Raw genomic sequence first — 23,149 nt, forward strand, 5'->3', positions numbered from 1 at the left:
CTCGTATTATTCTCTCTTGGTTGTTGTACGTATTGTATATGACCCGTCTCTCCCTATAGCTTACCCCTACTTTTTCCAGAATCTCGAACAGCTTGCACCTTTTTATATTGTCGAACGCTTTTTCCAGGTTGACAAATCCTATGAAAGTGTCTTGATTTTTCTTTAGCCTTGCTTCCATTACTAGCCGTAACATCAGAATTGCCTCTCTCATCCCTTTACTTTTCCTAAAGCTAAACTGATCGTCACCTAGCGCATTCTCAATTTTCTTTTCCATTCTTCTGTATATTATTCTTGTAAGCAGCTTCGATGCATGAGCTGTTATGCTGATTGTGCGATAATTCTCGCACTTGTCAGCTCTTGCCGTCTTCGGAATTATGTGGATGATGCTTTTCCGAAAGTCAGATGGTATATCGCCAGACTCATATATTCTACACACCAACGTGAATAGTCTTAATATCTGACAGTACTTGCTTCGTTTTTTGTTAAGCGTTTCTGCATGTTTTTCCCACCTTAGAAGCTCATCCACCCATAATCAAAAAAGTTTTATGTGATTCTTTTACTGAATTTGACTGTTTGGTAACATGAATTTCATGGTGGTCCTGTTTTTGTTCCTTATATGGTTGAAGTTTGTTCATGCAGTTGTCTTGTCATTGACATCTAGACAGTTATCGTTTAACAATTTCCAGCCAGTTCTGCTGTTTTGTCAATTTTTTGCTGCATCTCAAAATCATTATTACCTTTTATAAAGCAGCTGGTATCATCAGTAAATTGTACAGTATCGGTGGTTGAAAATTGTTGTGGCAGTTCATTAATAAAACCAAGAATAACAATGGTCCCAATACTGAGCCCTGGGGCACCCCATAATTAATTTTTTTAATTTTTATTTTTTTTATTTATTTTTTTAAATAATTAGAATGACACACATTACCATCCTGAGAAATTTGCTGTCTGTTTCATATCAGTTACATATGGCTTGAACCACTCGTAAGAAACACCATGGACACTGTAATTATGTAGTTCTGACAGTAGTACATTATGATTTATAAGATCAAACTCTTTGGAATGGTCCGAAAACTACCCACAGGTCAGTTCCTTGTCCTCAGTAGCTTCGTAAAAGTGTTTTAGGAAATTGAAGAGAACCATTTGCATAGATTTGCCTTTTCTGAAACCATTCGGTGCATTTACAAGAATTTTGTTTTTGTTTAGGAAATTGAGCAATCTGCTATACATCATTCTTTCACTTATTTTTGAAAATGCAGATAGTAGTGATGGTGGTCTGAATTTTTTAATGTAAAAACTTGTCACCACTTTTATAAACTGGTATTACTGTTGACGTCTTAAGTTTGCTTGGAAACACACCATTTTCAAACGAGTCATTGATTATGTCCACATGTTGAGAGAGAACATTATTGGTACTATATTTAATAATTTTGTCAAGGGTATCAACAAGTCCACAGGTCATTTTACTCTTTAGTTTGCTGACAGCTCTTTGTACTTCTTCGGGTCTCACAGGATATAGGTACATTGTCCTTTCATTTATTGGAGTTATTTCCTTTGTCTTTGGATTATATTTACTTGTGACAAGGTTTTGTGCTACATTAATACAGTGATCATTAAATATATTAGCTTTTAGAAGTGGATCATCAGCAATTTCCTTTCTGTGTTTTATGGTGATTTTATTACTTGCATTTTCATGCTTGCGTCTATAATTATTAGTAACTTTCCACATTGATTTCATTTTGTTGTCCCTCTTTCTGATATGTGAATCATTGTGCTTCTTTTTTGTAGCAACTATAGCTCCCCTGTGCTTTTTTCCTGTAACACTTTAAAATATGAATTTAGTTCTGCAAGTGACTGAGACACTAATTCCATACTTTATGGCATTGAATTGTTCAGTGGTTTGCTCCACTCTGGTCCATCACTCTCGATCATTGATTGCAACATCAGTTTCCCAGTCCGTTTACTCTGTGGTGCCATTAACGTATGTGTTTCTTAGGAACTGTCTGATGGACAACTTTCTTCGTGTTTTACTTGGGTGATGGGAACTAGTGTGTTTTTGTCTATGGGTCATTTCTCACTTTAATCGTAGTGATAGGGCAATTTGGAGTATATCTCAGTGAAGCTACTCCCGAGTAACTATAGAACTAATAGTCTAATAATATGGTATTCCTATGATTAGCTGGAGAGGCAAGGCTCCATTTTGTACATAGTAATAATGTATTAGTTGTATTGTTGGAGTGTAAGGTAATGACATTGTGGTCCTGAATGCTGCAGATTGCTGTAGGCCTAAATAAATGTCGATTTTACTGTCTGACAGTACGTACCAGTAACTCAAAAGGCAGTTAACATCACCAATCATCAGAAAGATGGAGCTGCTTTTGAAGAATACCTGTCTTGCTGACAATGTAGTTAAAGGCCTTATACCAAGAATGTACAGTTTCCCAAAATTATGCAATGGTGGCGTACCACCCACTTCAGTCGTCAGTGTTATTGCACCTTCTACTTAAGGGTTGGCAAAATATGTTACTGAGGTACTGGTGCCTGTGGTCGCCCTCTGTAGCCATCATACCATTAATTCAAAAGCATGCAGCTATTTCTAAATGAGACTGTAGTGATCATGAATGCGATATCTTTTATATCGACGCATTGGCTCTTTTAGCAGACCACTTCACATTTGCCATTGTCAAACTTTCCTGACACATTTTGATGCCAATTTATTCTCTTTACAGTGTGAAACATTACCCAAACGATTGATATCACAGTCATAGATTTGAACCACGAGCAATTTACAACTTCTACATTAACGATTGTGAAGAATGGACTTTAAATTTAGTTTCACCCCATCTAACCAGTTCCTATTAGTTTGTGGATACGTTACACCAGTTCTTGTTCCACATTAATTTCATTCATCCAAACAGCAGGTTAATAATAGAGGTAAACAGAAAAAGGAGTTGCTGATCTTGGACATGTTGGTTGAATGAGAGTCAAATGATCACTGGACTACTGTGTGTACAGAAAGCCAACCTATAGCTTATTTATCTAAATAAATGCTGTTCCCAATATCTGCAAAGAATAATTTTGACCTGATCATTTCGTATTTAGAATTCAGACAATTTTCTATCACATGAACCTGAAATCTGGTTTAAAATATTTGAAGGCTGTGTTTAAAAGAACATATACAAGCAGTACCAAATTATGTCCATTAGCAAAGAAAAAAATGTGTGAACCCACTCATTCCATAGAAAAATAGGCCCACAGCACTCCTTCCATTTTACTGAGCAACTCCAAGTAAGGTAGAATGTTTGTTTAGCCAAAATGACATTATACACTATGTGATCAAAATTATCCAGACACCCCAAAAACCACACGTTTTTGATATTATGTGCAAAGTGCTGCCACCTACTGCTAGGTACTCCATATCAGCGACCTCAGTAGTCATTAGATATCATGAGAGAGCAGAATGGGCCACTCCATGGAACTCAGACTTCGAATGTGGTCGGGTGTTGAATGTCACTTGTCACACGTCTGTACGCGAGATATTCGCACTCTTAAACATCTCTAGGTCCACTGTTTCTGATGTGATAGTGAAGTGGAAACTTGAAGGGTCACGTACAGCACAAAAACGTACAGGCGATCTTGTCTGTTGACTGACAGAGACTGCTGACAGTTGAAGAGGGTTGTAATGTGTAATAGGCAGACATCAGTCCAGACCATCACGCAGGAATTCGAAACTGCATCAGGATCCACTGCAAGTACTCTCACAGTTATTAGGTGGGAGGTGAGAAAACTTGGATTTCATAGTCGAGCGTCTGCTCATAAGCCACCCATCATGTAAACATTGGACAACTGAACAGTGGAAAAATGTTGTGTGGAGTAACAAATCACGCTACACAATGTGGCAATCCGATGGCACGGAGTGAGTACGGCAAATGTCCGGTGAACGTAATCTGCCAGTGTGTGTAGTGCCAACAGTGAAATTCGGAGGCAGTGGTGTTATGGCATGGTCCTGTTTTTCATGTTCTTTAGCATGGCACTATCACAGCACAGGCATACATTGATGTTTTAAGCACCTTCTTCCTTCCCACTGTTTAAGAGCAATTTAGGATTGGCGATTGCATCATCAGACATAATCGAGCTCCTGTTCATAATGAACGGCCTGTGGCAGAGTGGTTACACAACAATAACATCCGTGTAATGGACTGACCTGCACAGAGTCCTGACCTGAATCCTATGGAACACCTCTGGGATGTTTTGGAACATTGACTTCGTGCCAGGCCTCACCGATCAACATCGATACCTCTCCCTCGGTGCAGCACTCCATGAAGAATGGGCTGCCATTCCCCAATGAACCTTCCAGCACCTGATTGAACGTGTGCATGTGAGAGTGGAAGCTGTCTTCAAGGCTAAGGATGGGCCAACACCATATTGAATTCCAACATTACCGATGGAGGGCACCACAAATTTGTAAGTCATTTTCAGCCAGGTACCGGATACTTTTGATCACACAGTGCAAAACTTTTGTAGCAAGCATCGAAAATTAAAGAAATGTTGCATTCAGTGAAATACGACCTTGGTTTAAGAGTGTGTGGCATACATGTGCAATGCGACTTATGAATGCACTGAAAGTAATAAAAGTAAAACAATGCATGTGCTGTCAAATTACATAACACAAGTGCCACAGTGTGTTAAGAAAGGTTGTACAGTCAGCCATAGCAGAGCATAGCTTTGTGATAGGGCGTAAGATCAACTTTGAACATATGAAGGCCTTCGGCCATGTTTTGTCTTACTGGTACTTTACAGTAAAAGAAACTGCAAAAATTTGCATGTGGACAAGTATTTATAATAGATGCTGTCGGTAAGTTCTTGGTGCAACCTGTGGATGTGTGCTACAGACTGACCAGTAATGAAGACCAAAAATTAAGCACTTTTTGTCAAATGATGGGGAAGAGGGGAGAGGTGGGCTGTATTCCTTCACTGCTGATTTCCGCAAATCGCAAACAGTGTAACCATATGCTTGAAATTGCCACATGATTTTTTTTGTACCTGTTCTTTACGTGGAACTTCTTCAAAAATTTCTTCTAGTTGATTCATAGAGACAAGAGTTTCGCTGCCCTCACCACTACCTAAAAAGACCCTCCAAGACTCCCACCCCCTCAGGAAGTTGCTAATGACTCCTGCCTCAGTATTGTACAGTGCATTGAAATTTATTGTTTTGAGCTTTAATTCAACCTGTAGTGTTTTCATGATCTATTACAGTTTATTATTGTTATCTTTAATAGTGGATTTATCACTGATTTCAGAGCTTCTTTGGATTTGGGCAGAGTGCTGAGATTGACATTGTTTTAGATGGCACAGAGAACGGTAAAATGGCAGATATCAAGTCGGAGGATGGGAAAAAAGAGAGACATTATCTTTTTTACGATGGAGAGACTGTATCTGGGAAGGTAAGTTACACGAGATATCAGCCACATTTGATTAGAAACTAAATTTGGGTTGGATAGCATATCCAATTACACTTGATACTTAAATTAATGAAGGTTATGATATGACAATGGGCTGCGACAGTGACGCCTTATTGAGGCAGAAGAGTTGAAGAGGAAGGAAGAGGGGTGAAGGAAAAGGACTGGAGGTTCAGGAAAAGGAATATATTTCAGGAAAGTCACCCAGAACCATGGGCCAGGGGAGACTTACTGGACAGGATGAGAAGGAAAGACTGATTGTCGGGGAGTGCATCAGACGAGATTTGAAAACCTGAGAGCTTAAAGGTGGAAGACAGAGTAATATGCAAAACAGAGATTACAGATTAAACATTGTGCATCAGTTAATAAGAGGTGGGTGACCAGTGGTGTGCACTGAAGGTGTTTCAGTGTTATCCTGGTCTGGAATGTATCAATCGGCTACTTCGACAAGGCCATGACTTCATAAAATCATGGCCTGAGGTGTGATCCATTCTGTGTGGGATTTTGCATGCCACACCCAGAACAGCTTTTTGTCACCCTCCCAATCTTCGTAATATCCTTGTCAGACCGTATGTTCCTTCTGCACCCATCTCCCTACCAAATGGCTCCTACCCCAGTGACTGTCCCCACTGCAAGAGTTGCCTTTGCCCTATGCACCCTCCTATCACTACCTATACCAGCTGGAAAAATATACACTATCAAAGGGAGAGTCACCTGTAAAACGACACATCATATACCAGGTGTTATTTAAACACTGTTCGGCCTTCTACACCGGGATGACTACCACCAAATTATCAATTAGGATGAATGGGCATAGGCATAGGGTGTATACTGGAAACACGCAATATCGTGTTGCAGAGCAAGCTCTACAACACGACAGTCGTGACCTCTGTCCCTGTTTAACCCCACATACCGTATGGATTTTTCCTCCAGCCACCAGTTTCTCAGAACTCCACAGATGGGAACTAGCACTGCAACGTGTCCTTGGCTCTCGCCACCCACCTGGCCTTAATTTACGTTAATTCCTTTCATCTCAGCATTTCTTCACAGTAACTACTCCTTTCTTCACTCCATTTTAGTTTTCTACATCTTTTATTTTCTTGCGCATCTATTTTTCATCGGCCCCCTCCCACCTCTGTTACATACAATGCGCTTAGCTTTTCACTCTTATTAACTCATGCATTATGTTTTAGCAGTAATCTCTGCCTTGAATATTACCCTGTCTTCCACCTTCAAGCTATCAGGTTTTCAAATCTCATCAGATGCAGTCCCCAACAATCAGTCTTTCCTTCTCATCCCGTACGGTAAGTCTCCCCTGACCCACGACTCTAGGTGACTTTCCCGAAATCTACCTATTTTTCTAGACCTCTCCACTTCTTTACCTTCACCCCTCTTCCTTCCCCTTCAACCCTTCTGCCTAAAGAAAAAGCCACTGGCTCCAAAAGCTTGCATCTGATAATATATATAAACACACACTAGTTATGCTACCCATGTTTCTTCAGTAAAGACATTTGTATTAGAGGTGCTCTAGTTTGTTCCCACTGCCAGGATAAATTTCTGCTTAGAAATGATCAATATCGTTGCTAATTTTGCTCCATCTCTTAATGTCCCATTGTGTAAAAGATCTTAAACCCAATCATCCTTAAAATGGTTTAAACGTAATTTTGTCAACAGTGTTTCCATTTATCATAAATTGAGTGTTAATTTATAATTATTAATGCATATAACTTCATAATTACTCTACAACCAACCATAAGATGAGTGGTAAAGAATACATAGTGTACTTGAATAATTTTCCATCTTTTCTGTTATATTTACAGATCGTATGTGAGTAGAAATGTTATTGACACCTCCCTACGTAAGGCTGAATTTCTCGAGTTTTACCATTGTGATCATTACAAGAGATGTATTGAAGGCAGTAATAGGTTTTTGGAACGGGTGTCCTAAAAATTTTGTGAGTGAAGCTTTTCCTTTTCCTGCTATACCTTATTGAGCATATCTGTGGTTTTGTCACAGTGACTGACTAACTGCACCTGTCTTCTTTGATTGTTCTCTCTTCCAGTAATCCAAGTTGGCAAAGTTCACAGACTGTTGAACAGTATTCAAGAACTGGCCAAACAAATCCTCTGCACGTGACCTCTTACATGTGCAGGTTTTACTTAGCAATCTTCCAGTAAATCTAACTCTGGGTTTTGCATTCCTCACAGAATTCTGCCATTTGTAGATCAATTTGCTGTAACAACAGAAGACAGTAAAAGGGAAGCTGAAATTTTAAATCTCATGTTAAAAAAATCATTCGCACAGTAGGATCATACAGATATACCACCGTTTGACAGTTTCACGTGGAGGACATAGAAATATTCATCCCTGGCATTAAGAAGCAACTGGAAAAGTTGAAAACAAATAAATCACCAGTTCCGATGGAATACCAGTTCGGTTTTGCAAAGAATATTCTTCGCCATTGGCACCTTACTTAGCTTGGAAGTATCGCAAATGTCTCACCCAGTGCAAAGTCCTGATTGGCTGAAAAAACTGCAGCATATCCATAAAGCCCTCTATTGTTTCAAAAAAAAAAAAAAAAAAAAAAATTGTAACTTGAAAACTATTAGAGACATGGCCATCTTCTGAGACCATCATGACCCATCTGCCTGTCAGGAAATCTGTCATTTGGCACATCCAGTACATTCAAACTCTGACATTTGGGTGCCATCATGTTTGATTATGGATGGCTGCAGCTCTTCAGTTGTGGTCGCAGGAACTGTTAGAGTATTTCCAGCTAAACATTTCCCATTACAATTTGCTCTACAAAGAGAAGAGGGCCAGTTCTGGGCTATCATGGGTGTGCTCACGTGTTTTCAGAGCTCAAAATAATAATGTTATGATGAGTCATATGTCCAGAAGTCAGAACATTGCTTCATCTGAAAAGGGTACTTTTTCAAGTAGACATTGTCATCATCTACGGAGGCCAGCATATGACACGCAAGTGCATATAGCAGAGGACAATCGTTCAGCTATAATGCTTGTACCATTTGCACTTTGTAATGCTAATGTGACACTACAGTTTCCATTTTATGGACAATTGATCTTGCTTCCTACAATTTGCATGGTGCATGGCAAATTGACTACTGCGGGCTATCTTGAAATTCAGCTTGCTTTTTGTTACCACATGCATGAGACACAGGGATGTCACATTGATGAAAGTCGGACATTGCCTGTCACTTCAAAAATTTGGAACCAGCTCATTAAGCTTGTTTTTGCCAATGGTGCCCTCCCATACTGATATCGATAATTCTACAGTACCATTGTGACAGATATGGATTCTGTGAGGTGACAAATTGTACCTTCTTCTGACCTGTTACCATTCTGATGCATTCCAAGTGAAATCTGCGACAAAAAGCAAAAGAAAAAGTACTTGGAGAGCTACTAAAGTTTCCAACAAATGATGATACCTTAGCAGTTTGCAAGTTAACACTGTCGTCCAGCGAAACCACAGTGGTGTCGTGCGCAAAAAAGCGGTCAACGGCCGGCGACACTACAGTGGTGTCGTGAGCTTAGTATCGTGCAGTGGCTGGTGACTGCACTTTAATATCTTTTGCATTCTGTTGGTGTTTTGTTTAGGTAACAATAAGTTACACACGTCAACAAGTTTTTTGTTTTTGTAAGTACTTGTGCCCTTTCATCATGGCGGATGAAGGAGACGATAGGGCAGTTTATGACGAATGCGCGGACGTCTTGTCTGATGTTCCGGATGACTTGGCCGATTGGGAAAAAGACATTGGATATCAAAAAAATGAAAGTGAAGCAGAATCATAGGAAGATATTGAAATCCGCCCAAGAAGAATTCGGCGAACACCAACCGTGGGGGAAGGGTCCCAGGCAGGTTCCATTTTCTTAGGTTTCTGGAAAGCATTTGACACAGTGTCTCATTGCAGACTGTTAATGAAGGTCCCAGCATAGGGACTATGTTCTGAGATATGTGAATGGCTTGAAGACTTTTCAGTTAATAGACCACAGTATGTCTGGATGGTGAATGTTCATCAGAGACAAAGGTATTTTCTTGAGTGTTCAGAGCAGTGTAATAGCATCACTCTTGTTCTCTATATACATAAATGGTCTGATGGATAGGGTGAGCAGCAATCTGCAACTGTTTGCTGATGATGCTGTAGTATGTGGGAAATGTCGTCATTGAGTGACTGTAGGAGAATTCGGGATGACTTGGTCAGAGTTTATCTTCAGTGTAATTATTGACAGCTTGCTCTAAATGTAGGAAAATGTAAGCTGATGCACATGACTAGGAAAAACTATCCTGTAATGTTTGAATAGTTTTAGTGGTGTGTTGCTTCACACAGTTACATTGATTAAATATTTAGATGTAACATTGCAAATTACATGAAATGAAATGAGTATGTGTCAGTTGTAAGAAAATGCTAGACTTCATTATATTGGGAGAATTCTAGGAAAGTGGAGCTGATCTGTAAAGGACATTGTATATAGAACATGTTGGGGTGACCCATTCTTGGATGTAGGGGATTTGCACCAAGTGAGATTAAAGAAAGACATCAAAGCAGTTCAGAGGTGTGCTGCTAGATTTGTTATGGATAGGTACATAGGTTTGATTAATGTGCAAATATTATGGAAATGCTCTTGAACTGAAATGGGAATTCGTACAGGGAGGAACACGTGTGTGTGTGTGTGTGTGTGTGTGTGTGTGTGTGTGTGTGTGTGTAATGCTGTTGAAAGTTTAGAGAACCAGCATTTGTCACTGACTGCAGAAGAATCCTACTGCCATTAACAAACATCTTGAGAAGGAATGCAAAGGAAAGGTAAGAGAAATCAAGGCTCTTACTTTTTTTGCCTTGCTCCTTTTCAAGTGGAACATGAAACAGAATGACAATTATACCCTGTACTGAATGGTGTCTTGAGGAGTATACATGTAGATGTGGATCTTTTACCTTAAATCATCCCAGGTGGCTACTGTGGAATATATGCTGGTTTTACAGATGACAGTGACTGATTACTGATCACAAAGTCTAGTAATATTTAGTCTTTCTGTATATTTATACAAATTACATTACATTTCATTATGTATAGGATCAGCTGCATCATTACATCACATTAGATTTCATTATGTATAGGATCAACTGCATCACACACAGATCATCAGTAATGTTTCCTTATAGTGTACACATCCATGTTATCTCCAAACAGTGTTGTAGAGCCACAGGCGTTGTCTGACAGGTCATTTGCACAGGTTGAGGCTTCTAAGACAGACTACCCAAAATATATTCTGAAGGAGCAAATGTCAAGGTTCAGTTTTTGTTGAGTCGTAGTGGACAGTGTGCCTAATTTCCTGACATTCACAAGTAATTTTTTACATTTGTAGTTGCCAAATTATGATACTGACCTCTTTTTATAAACTGTGTAATTTTTCCTTTGGCATTGGAAAGAGCCTTCCAATGAGGCCTTCAACGACTTAACTTGTGTGGAACTTTATAAAATAATATCAGGATAAGTGCGGAATGCCACCATCCTGCCACCAGGAGAAGAGGACCCACAAATATCTGCTCTGTTGTACCAAATGGAAGCAAAAAGTTAACTGAAGTACAGTTTGTATGTTTGTTGTTGTGACTGTCATATCAAATGCTTAAAGTATTGACCTTGAGTGTTGATATACATCATAAAGTGATTCCAAGCAGACGATGCTGATTGCTGAATCTTATCTGGGCTTATTGCAGCACAGGCAAGTGTTGTACAGCATTTCATGTGTTGAAGCATCGTCGGTGTGGTCTTATAGAACATGGGTATAAATTTTCCACACATGAAGGTCCAGAAGTGTGAAAAGTAGATGATTTTTTGTATCCTGAGCAACAAATCCAACAATCTCCAAACGTTTTCATAGAAAAATCAGTAAATATTTGCATGGAATGGGTGGGATGCCTGTCAGGTTGGTACCACATGGATTGTCTTGTGTGTGTCAAGGCAACATATCTGTTTGGAACTATAGCTATTTGTGGCTGTTTAGAGTTCCATCAACAAAACAAGGATCATTGAAGGGATTCTTGGAAAGCCCACACCACGCATTGACAGACTGAGGCTGTTGTTTATCAAGTCCTTTCAGCCAAAGTATATATGGAAGTGACCAGTAGGGCTTTATTATGAAGAACAAGTTGTGCAACATTGGTGAATAATGCATCATCCATGAACAAAACGTTGCATAGAAACACAGCATCACTTCGCAGTTTTCATGGGTATAGTTTGGAGAATTGCCAGCCGGTGGCCTTTGCTGCAGCTGGGTGGCGTCAGGGCAGAAGACATGCGATGAAGCAGTCTCTAAGCATTCACAAGCTCAATTCAACGCACAGAATTACGACCCCAAATCATTCCCCTCCCTGGCCACACCATGGGAGGAACGTCAGGCTAAGAATGGCAGCGTATCTTATTCACCCCGGTACCTTTTATGTACGAGAGCTGATGGGGAATCTTTCATGAAAATGAAGCCTCAGTTTTTTATTTGCATTTAGAGGACAATTTTGAGGAGGTGGAGGTATTGTCCAAAATGAGATCTGGGTCAATCTTGATCAAAACAGCATCCTCTGCCCACTCATGGACGTTACTCACTTGTGACAAGGTTGGGGGATGTTTCTGTAACCATTACACCCATTAAGAGCTTAAATAAATATGGTCCAGAATATCATATTTCAGAGGGACCTTTTTTTGCAGCCTGGTGATGAGCTGTGCGCCAATGTAGATTGGCGAGGTGTACATTTCATCCAGCATGTCCACCGGGGTCTGAGGGATAATCAGGTTGCCACCGGTGCCTTCATCTTGGCCTTCGAGGGTGACGCATTGCCCGAGGTGGTCCAGGTGATCGTCTACCACTGCGATGTAAAGCCCTATCCCTCCCCCAATATTGTGCTTTAAGTGCTGGAAGTTCAGCCATATGTCTTCTTGCTGTACTTCCAGCATCACATGTCGAGATTGCGGACACCCATCACTTCCCAATACTCCATGTGCCCTGCTTCCCATCTGTGTCAACTACGGAGAGCACCATTTGCTTTGCTCACCTGACTGCAGGATTCTCCAGAAAGAAGGGAAAATTGTGGAGTACAAGACCCTGGACCAACTGACCTACACTGAGGCTAAGAGAGAATTTGAACGCCAGCATCATGTACGTATGAAATCCTCTTATGCCGCCGCTACAACAGTTCTGGCACCATCAGCTCTGCCAACCCCAGTCACCTCTCAGAGCCGGGAGACTACACCTGCCCCCTTGATGGTGGGGGGGCATTTCCCTCCCTATTGCTCCTGCTTCTTTCTGGAGAATCCTGCAGTCAGGCGAGCAAAGCAAATGGTGCTCTCCGTAGTTGACACAGATGGGAAGTAGGGCACATGGAGTATTGGGAAGTGATGGGCGTCTGCAATCTTGACATGTGATGCTGGAAGTACAGCGAGAAGACATATGGCCGAACTTCCAGCACTTAAAGCACCTACTTCGGGAGCAACAGCCCCCCCTCTCTCCCCACAACCATCGGGGATATCAGTCCACACTTCTGCACTGGAGAAGCATAAGTCTTTTTAGGCTCCTCTCGCTAGGAAGGGGTCCCTTTGGTCACTCCTTTCCCATGTTTCTGCTAGTGGGAAAGACGACACCCGCCAGTGGCTGAAGAACCCAAAAGCAGCTGGTCCTAGGGCTTCATGCTCATCCTCAGTCCCGGAGACTGAATCAGTGAAGTCCTCCCAGCTGCAGAAACCCAAGGAGCAGCGAGAGAAACCCAAAAAGCAGTCCCCTAAGACCAAGGAAATTGTGGTGGCACACTCACTACTGCTACCTGCAAGCTCTTCATCTGAGGATAGGGTGGAGATTCTGGTGTCTGCTGAGGACCTAGATCTTGCCAGATCCTCAGACACAATGGATATAGACTGCTCAGGCAATAAGTAGGTGGCAGCAGGTGACTCTGAGGCGTAAACTGCCTCACTGAATATCCATGCCTTCCCAGTCCCACGATGATATCATCCGCCAGTGGAACTGTGGCAGTTTTTTCCACCGCCTGGCTGACGTACGGCACCTGTTAAGCTTTACACCTGCTATCTGCATTGCCCCCCAGGAAACCTGGTTCCTGGCAATGTGGACCCCTTCCTTCTGCGGCTATAAGGGATATTACAGGAACCGTAGTGACTATTGTCTAGTGTCAGGTGGCGTTTGCGTTTATGTCCTAAACTCAGTCTGTAGTGACACTGTGCCCCTTCAAACCTCCCTTGAAGCTGTGGCTGTGAGAATAAGGACGACACAGGAAATAACTGTCTGCAATGTATATCTTTCTCCAGCTGGTGCAGTACCCCTGAATGTATTAGCTGCACTGATTGGTCAACTCCCTAAACCTTTCCTACTTTTGGGAGATATTTTAATGCCCATAACCCCTTGTGGGGCGGCACCATGCTTACTGGCAGAGGCAGAGACGTCGAAATTTTTCTGTCTCAGTTCGACCTCTGCCTCTTAAATACTGGGGCCGACACACAAATCAGTGTGGCTCATGGTAGTTACTCGGCCATTGATATATCAATTTGCGGCCCAGGACTTCTCTCATCTATCCACTGAAGAGCATGTGACAACCTGTATAGTAGTGACCAGTTCCCCATCTTCCTGTCACTGCCCCGGCATCAGGCCCACGGTCGCCTGCCCAGATGGGCTTTAAACAAGGCGGACTGGGAAACTTTCACCTCTGCTGTCACCATTGAATCTCCCCCACACGGTAACATTGATGTGATGGTTGAGCAGGTGACTACAACAATTGTTTCTGTGGTATGAAACGTGATCCCTCGCTCTTTAGGGTGCCCCTGGCGTAAGGCAGTCAGTTGGTGGTCACCGGAAGTCGCTGAAGCAATTAAGGAGCATCGGCGAGCTCTACAGTGGCATAAGCGGCACCCTGCCGTGGAGCACCTCGTAGCTCTTAAACAGCTCCATGCCTGCATTCGCCAACTTATCAAACAACAGAAGCCGGAGTGTTGGGATAGATATGTTTCGACCATTGCATGCCATATGTCATCTTCCAAAGTCTGGGCAATGATCAAACATCTTTTCAGGTACCACACTCAAACAGGTGTTCCCGATGTTAACATAAATGGCGTGTTATCTACTGATGCTAATGTGATTGCCGAGCACTTTGCTTGAGCCTCTACATCGGAGAATTACCCTACAGCCTTTTGCACTCTCAAATGGCGGCTGTAAGGGAAAGTCCTCATTCACTACATGCCACAGTGAATCCTATAACACCCCATTTACAGAGTGGGAGTTCCTCTGTGCCCTTGCACATTGCCTGGACACAGCTCCTGTGCCTAATAGGATCCACAGCCAGATGATTAAAAACATCTCATCTGACTACAAGCGAAATATCCTCGTCATCTTCAACCGGATCTGGTGCGATGGCGTCTTTCCATCGCAGTGGCAGGAAAGCACCATCATTCTGGTGCTCAAACCCGGTAAAAACCCGCTTTATGTTGATAGCTATCAGCCCAGCAGCCTCACCAATGTTCTTTGTAAGCTGCTGGATTGTATGGTTTGTCGACGGTAGGGTTGGGTCCTAGGGTCACATGGCCTACTAGCTCCATGTCAGGGCAGCTTCTGCCAGGGTCACTCTACCACTGGTAATCTTGTGTCTCTCGAGTCTGCCACCCTCATAGCCTTTTCCAGACGCCAACGCGTGGTTGCCATCTTTTTTGACTTGCATAAAGCATACAACCCGACCTGCCAAAATCATATCCTTGCCACATTGTATGAGTGGGGTCTCCGGGGCCCCTCCCGATTTTTATCCAAAACTTCCCTTCGCTCTGTACTTTCCATGTCCAAGTTTGTGCCTATTCTAGTTCCATCCATATCCAGGAGAATGGAGTCTTGCAGGGCTCTGTATTGAGTGACTCTCTATTTTTAGTGGCCATTAAGTCTAGCAGCAGCTGTCAGGCCCCTCTGTCTCACCTTCTCTGTATGCAGACGACTTCTCCATTTCATACTGCTGCTCCAGTACTGGAGTTGCTGAGTGTCGCCTGCAGGAAGCCATCCACAAGGCACAGTCATGGGCTCTAGCCCCTGGCTTCCAGTTTTCTGCCATTAAGACGTGTGTCATGCATTTCTGTCAGCATCATAACATTCATCCAGAACCAGCACTTTAATACATTAATGACGATCCACTCACTGTAGTGGAGACACATCGATTCTTAGGTCTGGATTTTGATGCTCATTTGACTTGGCTTACTCATCTACATCACCTTAAATGGATGTGTTGGAAGCACCTCAATGCCCTCCACTGCCTGAGCAACACCTACTGGGGTGCATATTGCTCCACGCTGCTGCAGCTCTACAGAGCCCTTGTTCAATCCAGCCTTGACTATGGGAGTGTGATTTATGGTTCTGCAGCACCCTCAGCATTGCATTTGCTTGACCCATTGCACCATTGCGGAGTTCAACAAGCGACAGGAGCTTTTAGGACGAGTCCAGTGACAAATGTACTGCTGGAGGCCTGAGTCCCTCCATTGAAGATCAGAGACGCACAACTGCTCGCCAGTTACATTGCACACATTCATAGCTCTCCTGAACATTGTAATTACCAACCATGGCAGTTCACCTCCCACATAGGTGGCTCAATTCATGGCTAACGATTGCAGTTCGCATGCGATCACTTCTGTCTGAACTGGAGTCCTTCCCTTCACCACCTAGCCTCGAGTTCCATTCACGTACACCTCCGTGGTGTAGCTGTAGGCTGAAGCTCCGCCTGGACCTTTCACATGGTCCTAAGTACTCCGTTAACCCTGTGGCTCTCCGCTGTCACTTCCTCTCAATTCTTGAAGTGTTCTGGAGCTCTGAAGTGGCTTACACTGACGGCTTGATGGCTGATGGCAATGTTGGCTTCGCCTTTTCCACAGCGGCCATATTGAACAGCATTTCTTGCCCAATGGCTGCAGTGTATTTACTGCAGAGCTGGTGGCCATATCTCACTTCAGTATATCTGTTCATGCCCTGAGAAATCGTTTTTTCTGTGTACTGACACCTTGAGCAGCCTACAAGCTAACGACCAGTGCTACCCTCGCCATCCTTGGGTGGCTTCCATCCAGGAGTCCATCTGTGCCCTGGACTGGTCCCATTGTCCAGTGGTGTTTGTGTGGACCCAGGACACGTCGGCATCCCAGGCAACAAACTTGCCGACAGGCTGGCCAAACAGGCTACATGGAAACCGCTTCTGGGGGTGGTATCTCTGAACCTGACCTGCGTTCTGACTTACGCCGCTTTGTTTTTCAGCTTTGGGAGGCAGACTGGCATAACAGTATGCACAACAAACTGTGTATCATTAAGGAGACTACGAATGTCTTCCATGCGGGCCGCGCACAGGTAATCAGTTATCCTCTGCTGGCTCCGTATTGGCCACGCTTGGGTGACCCACGGTTACCTCTTGTGCTGTGAAGACCCACCTCAGTGTCGATGCGGCACCCGGTCGACAGTGGCCCATATTCTGGTGCATTGTCCCACTTTGACTGCTCAGCGATGAAATCTTGGGTTACCGGACTCGTTGCTGCTCATTTTATCTGACAATGCCTCATTGGCTGATTTAGTTTTACATTTTATTCGTGAGAGTGGATTTTATCATTTGATCTTTGTCCCTCTGTCTCCTCCACCCTAGGGCTTTTAGGGTGTAGGTTTCATGTGTTGCAGAGTGGCTGGCTTTTCCTTTTTATTTTCGTGGGCAGCCATTGTAATCTGCTTTCTTGTTTTACTCTCATCTGTTTCTAGCATCTCTCTGTTGTTTTCTTTTCCTCTCTGGTTCCTTTTAGTCTTTGTTGCCTTTCCTTCATTCTTATGATTTTTTCCTTTCTTTCCGTTTTGTGTTATATGTCTCATCTGTTTTATTCTCACACTTGTGGCATTGTTTTATTAGGAACAAGGGACTGATGACCTTGTAATTTGGTCCCTTCTGCCCTCTTTTAAACCAACCTCACTGTCATATAATGACCAACATTTGAATTTCCAAGACATGCACAAAGTGTCAGTCGTGCAAAGATTGTGGCTGAATGTAACTACTTAGCCTTTAGAACTGTATACATTTTTTCCTTCTAAATGTTCAATGTAATTTTGATATTTTTTCCTGTTGAAAGAGGTTTCCATAATTTCAGAACTAGTTACTATTTTAAGTTAGCATAATTATAGTTGTCACGGCAAAGTTTCAAAAATTCGTTAACGACAATGGACATATTGCATCTCTAGCCAGCCTCGGCTTTGGTTTTCTATGACAATCCATGTTTTGCTTGTGTGCTGGTTCTAAGCATTACTCTCATTTTTACAGTAGTGTGTTATTAGTGATTACTCTCTGTGGAAGAGATTTTAGAAATTCTGTAAAGTGGTGATATCTGATATTGAAGAACTTCAAAATCACATCAGTTTTCCTTCAGTGGCTGACAGCAATGATGAACTCCTCCAGACAGTGGGTTATCTCAAGGAGGAAGATTTAGATGAAATAATCATGTTGATGAGCTGATTTTGAGATACTTACTAGCAATAACATTTTGGAAGAACATATTTCTTTCTGAAGTCTTGGAGCGAATGCCTCTGTTGAACAAGTATATTGCAGTATTGTGGATTATGACATGAATACAGACTATAAAGAAGAGAAGCAAATCTTCAAATGAAGCATACCCATCTGTATGTACGTGCAAAGCATAGAAATGAACTGAAACCAGTGGAGCATACCAGATATTATTCTGTGGACTATTTACCATGTGTTGATCAGCAGTGATTGGCACCTAGAGGCAGAAACCTTGGGTGCTAAGCTAAAACACCAAATTAAAGGTCCAACTTTGAATAGCAAGAGGGCACAATAGCTTTCTGCAATTCTGGACAAAATAAATTTTGCGTGAAATACATGGTCACCAGCATAGTTTTACTTTTGTAAAGCTTTTTCTAATAAATTTTCGTAACCATTTTGCAAGCATATTATTTAAATGTTTCAGTCCATTAAAAGCAGATGTCACAATTTCAGAGATTAAAAGTACACAAAAAAATCCAAAAACTATGAAAAATTATACCTGTAAGTCACAGTGTCCTCTTTAGTGGATGATCCATAACTTGAATAATCCATTTTTGGTGTATGCTATGTGAAGAAGTTTCTAAAAATAAGTTTGGCTTCAATACAAAATTACCATCCTGGAAATGAAAAAGAATAACTGTAACTTGTTGACATTGGCGAGATAAGTCTATATTTTGATACATGTTGCCTTCTAACCTTCTTGTACATAGAAATGACATATAACCTTCTTGTACATAAGAATGACATACACCTTTTTCCAGTCCCCTGGCATACTTTGTTCTAGTGATTGATGATCTATGGTGAGCTGTTCCAAGAAGAGTAGTTGGTTCTTCTGCATAGTTGATATAAAATTTTGCCCTATCAGGACCAGTGGTCCTTTCACTATCAGTTAAGTTATTTCTATATTGGTCACTTTTTTTCATCTGTGTGATGGCAAAAGTAAGAAATGCATTGTCATCTTTTGTGAGGCAATTGCAGAAGACAGAATTTAGTATTTCAGGCTTCATTTTATCATCTTCCATTTGGATGGTGTCATGGTCAGTGGCCATTTAGACAGATGACTTCGTTTCAGCAATTGATATGTAGAAACTGATCGTGCTGCTTTTGAATTCATTGAACGCTTCATACGTAGCTGTCTTACGCACTTTTCAATGTAGTTCAGCTGCTCTTCAGCAGCAGAGATTTTGTTTGATTGTGCCATTCAGCTTTCTTTATTTTTGTAGTAACTTTCTAATATTGTTATTGAACTGTGGTGGGTTCTTCTCATCCCTCATCTTTTGTGACACAAACATATTGACCACAAGGCCTGCAGTATGTAGAAATTTTTCTGATTCCTTTTACATTTGTTGAGTATGATCAGTTCTCTCTGCATCAATGCACAGCGAGCACAGATCTTGACATTTTCTATTTTTAAATACAGATGTATATGTAGATATAGCATATTAAACTCGTAGAAAAAGTAGATTCAAAGCTTTTTTGTGTGATGGTTTCTGTCTGTCTTTATTATGTTTTAAGCACTTGCTGTTTCTCTTATGACTTTCCTTTGTTATTAAGTGATGTTCGAATTTCAACATTCGTCATTGTATAAATTTATTTAATAAATGACTGGAACTGTGGCATACTCATGTCCCACTTTGCAAATCTGAAGAAAGTGTAAACTTAAAAAATATCAATATAACACACATCATTAGATCAGTTGTGGTGGCTCACATGTGGATTGATATACAAATGCTCATGAGACCCATTATGTTCATTGTGTTGGAAGATTCAATTGTCGCTTCCATTGGATATGCGAAGTGGGATGTGGTATGTTGAAGTTCACATAATTTTTAACACAAATTTAGTCTGTGCAATGGCACAAATTGATTGTGCTGAAGAATGACAGAAATGTTGAAATTGTGATTTGATTCAACAAATGAATACACCATAAGTGAAACGTGATGCCCTTCAGACAGTATGTACAGACGTGCTCCCATACTTTAGAAGTTAACAATATCAATTATTAAATCTGTGTATTGAGATGCTCTACTAAATACTGTGACTATCTCTTCAGTTGATATTGAGTGTTCTCATCTTTGGAATAATATTTCAAACAACATAATGAAAACTGAGCAAGGTAGTGCAATGATTAACACACTGGACTCTCATTTGGGAGGATGATGGTTGAAATCCGCGTCTGGCCATCCTGATTAAGGTTTTCCTTGATTTCCCTAAATTGCTTCAGGCAAATGTCAGGATGGTTCCTTTGAAAAGGCACTGCCAACTTCCTTCTCCATCCTTCCCTAATCCGATGGGACTGGTGACCTCGCTGTTTGGTCCCATCCCTCAAATCAGCTAACCAACCTAACAGGATGAAATTAAGTGACACATTCGATTTGCATACAAGAGGAGTTTTTCAATTCCGTGTCTCACCATTTTAATCCTCATAAGTTGTCTGGTGCAAATTATCGTTATTGAGAAGAAATGGTACTGGCCTAGCATGACATAACTGAGGTACTACTGTCTGCTTTAATGTTAGGTGCACCAGATAGTTCCTTGTACAGCCTAACTAAATGGGAAATAGAAGTGATGTGCGCTTCTTTCATAACTCATCTAAACTATTAAATGGTATCAGATCTAGGATATTCTGAATGAAGAAATAGAAAGTTTTGAATGAACGTATCTAATCCAAGTATGATAATTGGAAGTCCTGGTGAGAATGTAAGTAATGGAAGTAGTAAAAGCAACAACATATGAGATACCATGTGGCTGATTTGCACATTAATGAGATGGAAAATGTAGCTAAGGTTTTGGACTTTGTCCTTCAGAGCTAATAGAATACACAAAAACTATCATTTGCTACACTGTTCTGGCCAACTACATCATATTGGCAGTGGAGCTTGAGTGGGTAAGGTGTTGTCAAGTGGTAAGAGCAAAGGAGAAAGGTGAGGTGAGGTGAGGTGGAGGACATAGTGTGGGAGACAAATGTGGCTGACGGCTGGGAGAGTCAGACGGTATGTTAGCTGTTGGCTGGGAAGGGTAGCTGTTAGCTGGGAAGAGGAGGCAGCGAGTGGATAGTATAGAAATGTGACAAAGATGAGCTCGTCCTGGTGCCAGTGAGGGAGCCATGTATGGATGATAATTATGTAGAGGAATGGTTTGGGAGGGGCAGATAGAACAGAGGAAGAAGGAGACTTCGGAGGTGTGTGTGTGTGTGTGTGTGTGTGTGTGTGTGTGTGTGTGTGTGTGTGTGTGTAGAACAAGTGAAGTGGGGAGTGTAGAGCAGGGGATGGAAGTGGCTGTCGGACAAGGACTAGCTGAAATTAAAGCCAGGAGGATTGTGGAATTGAAGGATGTGTTATGAGGACAAATTCCATCTTCGCAGTTTGGAGAAACTGATATTAGAGGGATTGAGGAAGAGGAGGAGGAGGTGGTATCCAAGTGACGGAGGTTGTGAAGCCACCACTGAAATCATGGTTAACTCAGCAGTGTGTTCCCCAGCTAGATGGTCAATTTTGCTATTTGCCACAGTTGGCAGTGGCCACTCATTTGGATGAACTGCTATTTGGTAGTGTGCCTACATGAGACTGTGTCGGTACATAGGCCAGGTCTTTGACCTGAGTTTTCCACAGGAGTGTGTCCTGTCTAGTAAGGGGTCATGTTTAAATGTGGCATGTGGGCAAACCGGGATATTTTGTAGATTGGGTAAGTGATGTAATACCATTTTGTGAGAGGTGGGAAGGATTTTGGATAGGAAGTTGCCCATTTCTTGGCAGGAAGGTAGTCCAAACCCCAATAAAGTGTGTATCGCTGTACATGTGTGCCCCTAATCCTATGATCATCCCTGTAAACTGGATGCAGAGGAGCATCTCCATCATTACCCAGCATCACCCCAGAGTGACATCACGTAACCACATACTTTTATGTGGATTCGACCACCACGAAGCTGTCCACCCAAATGAATGGCCGCCACTAAACTAAGACTGAGAGCAAAATTGGCCACACGGTGGCTGAACATGCTGCTGAGCTCGATGTGGCTAGTTTGCACACAGAAAAAGCAAAACTTAACTCTGGGGCAAACAGATCCAAAAACTCGGAACACAAGGAATCCAATTCATGATAAGGCACTTGATTTGACACCAGATGCACTGCATCTGGAGTAGAAAAGCCAAAAGTAGCAAAGACATCTAGATCAAAGAAATTTTTAGTACTCGCATTGTTAACCACTAAGTATGTAATGGGACGGAAAGCTGACTTGTAAACTGTGTTGACCATGAATTGGAATCTGCTGTTTATGCTAGCTTACCGACCAACTCTTGTGCATGCCAATGGTTGGGACCCTTGCCAGGTGTACTACTGTGAATTGAGGGGAGAGGCAGTGGCCCCTGTGTCGACTTGTAGGCTTTATGGCTTATCTGTCACCCATACTTCAATGAAAAGTTTGGTCTGGCCTGCTTACAGCCGTGAACAGAACAGTGAACATAACAATGAAACAGTATGAATATAGACATCCATTGATTTTGGCAATGACTCCTTGGGGTGGGGGAAGAAGAGGAGGATAGACAGTAGAGATGGCCATACCACTGCTATATGACATCTTTTTTTACATTTGTGGCAAGAGGCCCACCACTTGTCAACAATGATGACATCACTCCAAACCTCTAATTGGCAGCTCACCATTCAGGAAACCTTGAACAACTGTTTGGTATTCAAAACAAATGGTAACATAGGGCTCTCAGACTGAAGGGCCACCAACACACCTTGTTATCTGGAGCCGAACAAATAATTGCCTCTATGACTATGGTGTGCACATAAGACTCCTGAGTCTTATCCATGATGAACCAACACTTAAGACTGCGGCTGTGGAGCTTGGACGCCCAAGCTCAATACAGTTGCTGCAGCTGTTTGTGACATTCATAGAATTCAATGGCGCAGCTGCTACAAGCATGTACTTGCAGTGATAGGAGGAGAGCAAACTACAGATATTGTCATAAGAAAGCAATGCTGGTTCTTGCAGAGGAGCTAACTGCCACAGTAAGTGATAAATATGAGGGGGTATCCCTGACAAGAAGAGTCTTATAAACCTTCATATCAACAACCTAGAATGTCACAAAATGTTGGCAAAGCTGCTTTTTGTCAGTGTTC

The 23,149-nt window shown here is 42.0% G+C and overlaps 1 protein-coding gene across 1 annotated transcript in view; it reads left to right on the plus strand.

Moving 5' to 3' along the window:
* Nucleotides 1–23,149, plus strand: part of LOC124721312 (vacuolar protein sorting-associated protein 26B-like) — a 70,966-nt gene that overhangs the window by 6,638 nt on the left and 41,179 nt on the right. The window contains exon 2 of the mRNA XM_047246225.1: nucleotides 5,301–5,444. Coding sequence (XP_047102181.1) covers nucleotides 5,301–5,444 — 144 coding nt within the window. The remainder of the gene's footprint in view (nucleotides 1–5,300; nucleotides 5,445–23,149) is intronic.

This window comes from Schistocerca piceifrons, chromosome X (assembly GCF_021461385.2).
Source record: "Schistocerca piceifrons isolate TAMUIC-IGC-003096 chromosome X, iqSchPice1.1, whole genome shotgun sequence".
Taxonomy (NCBI): Eukaryota; Metazoa; Arthropoda; class Insecta; order Orthoptera; family Acrididae; genus Schistocerca; species Schistocerca piceifrons.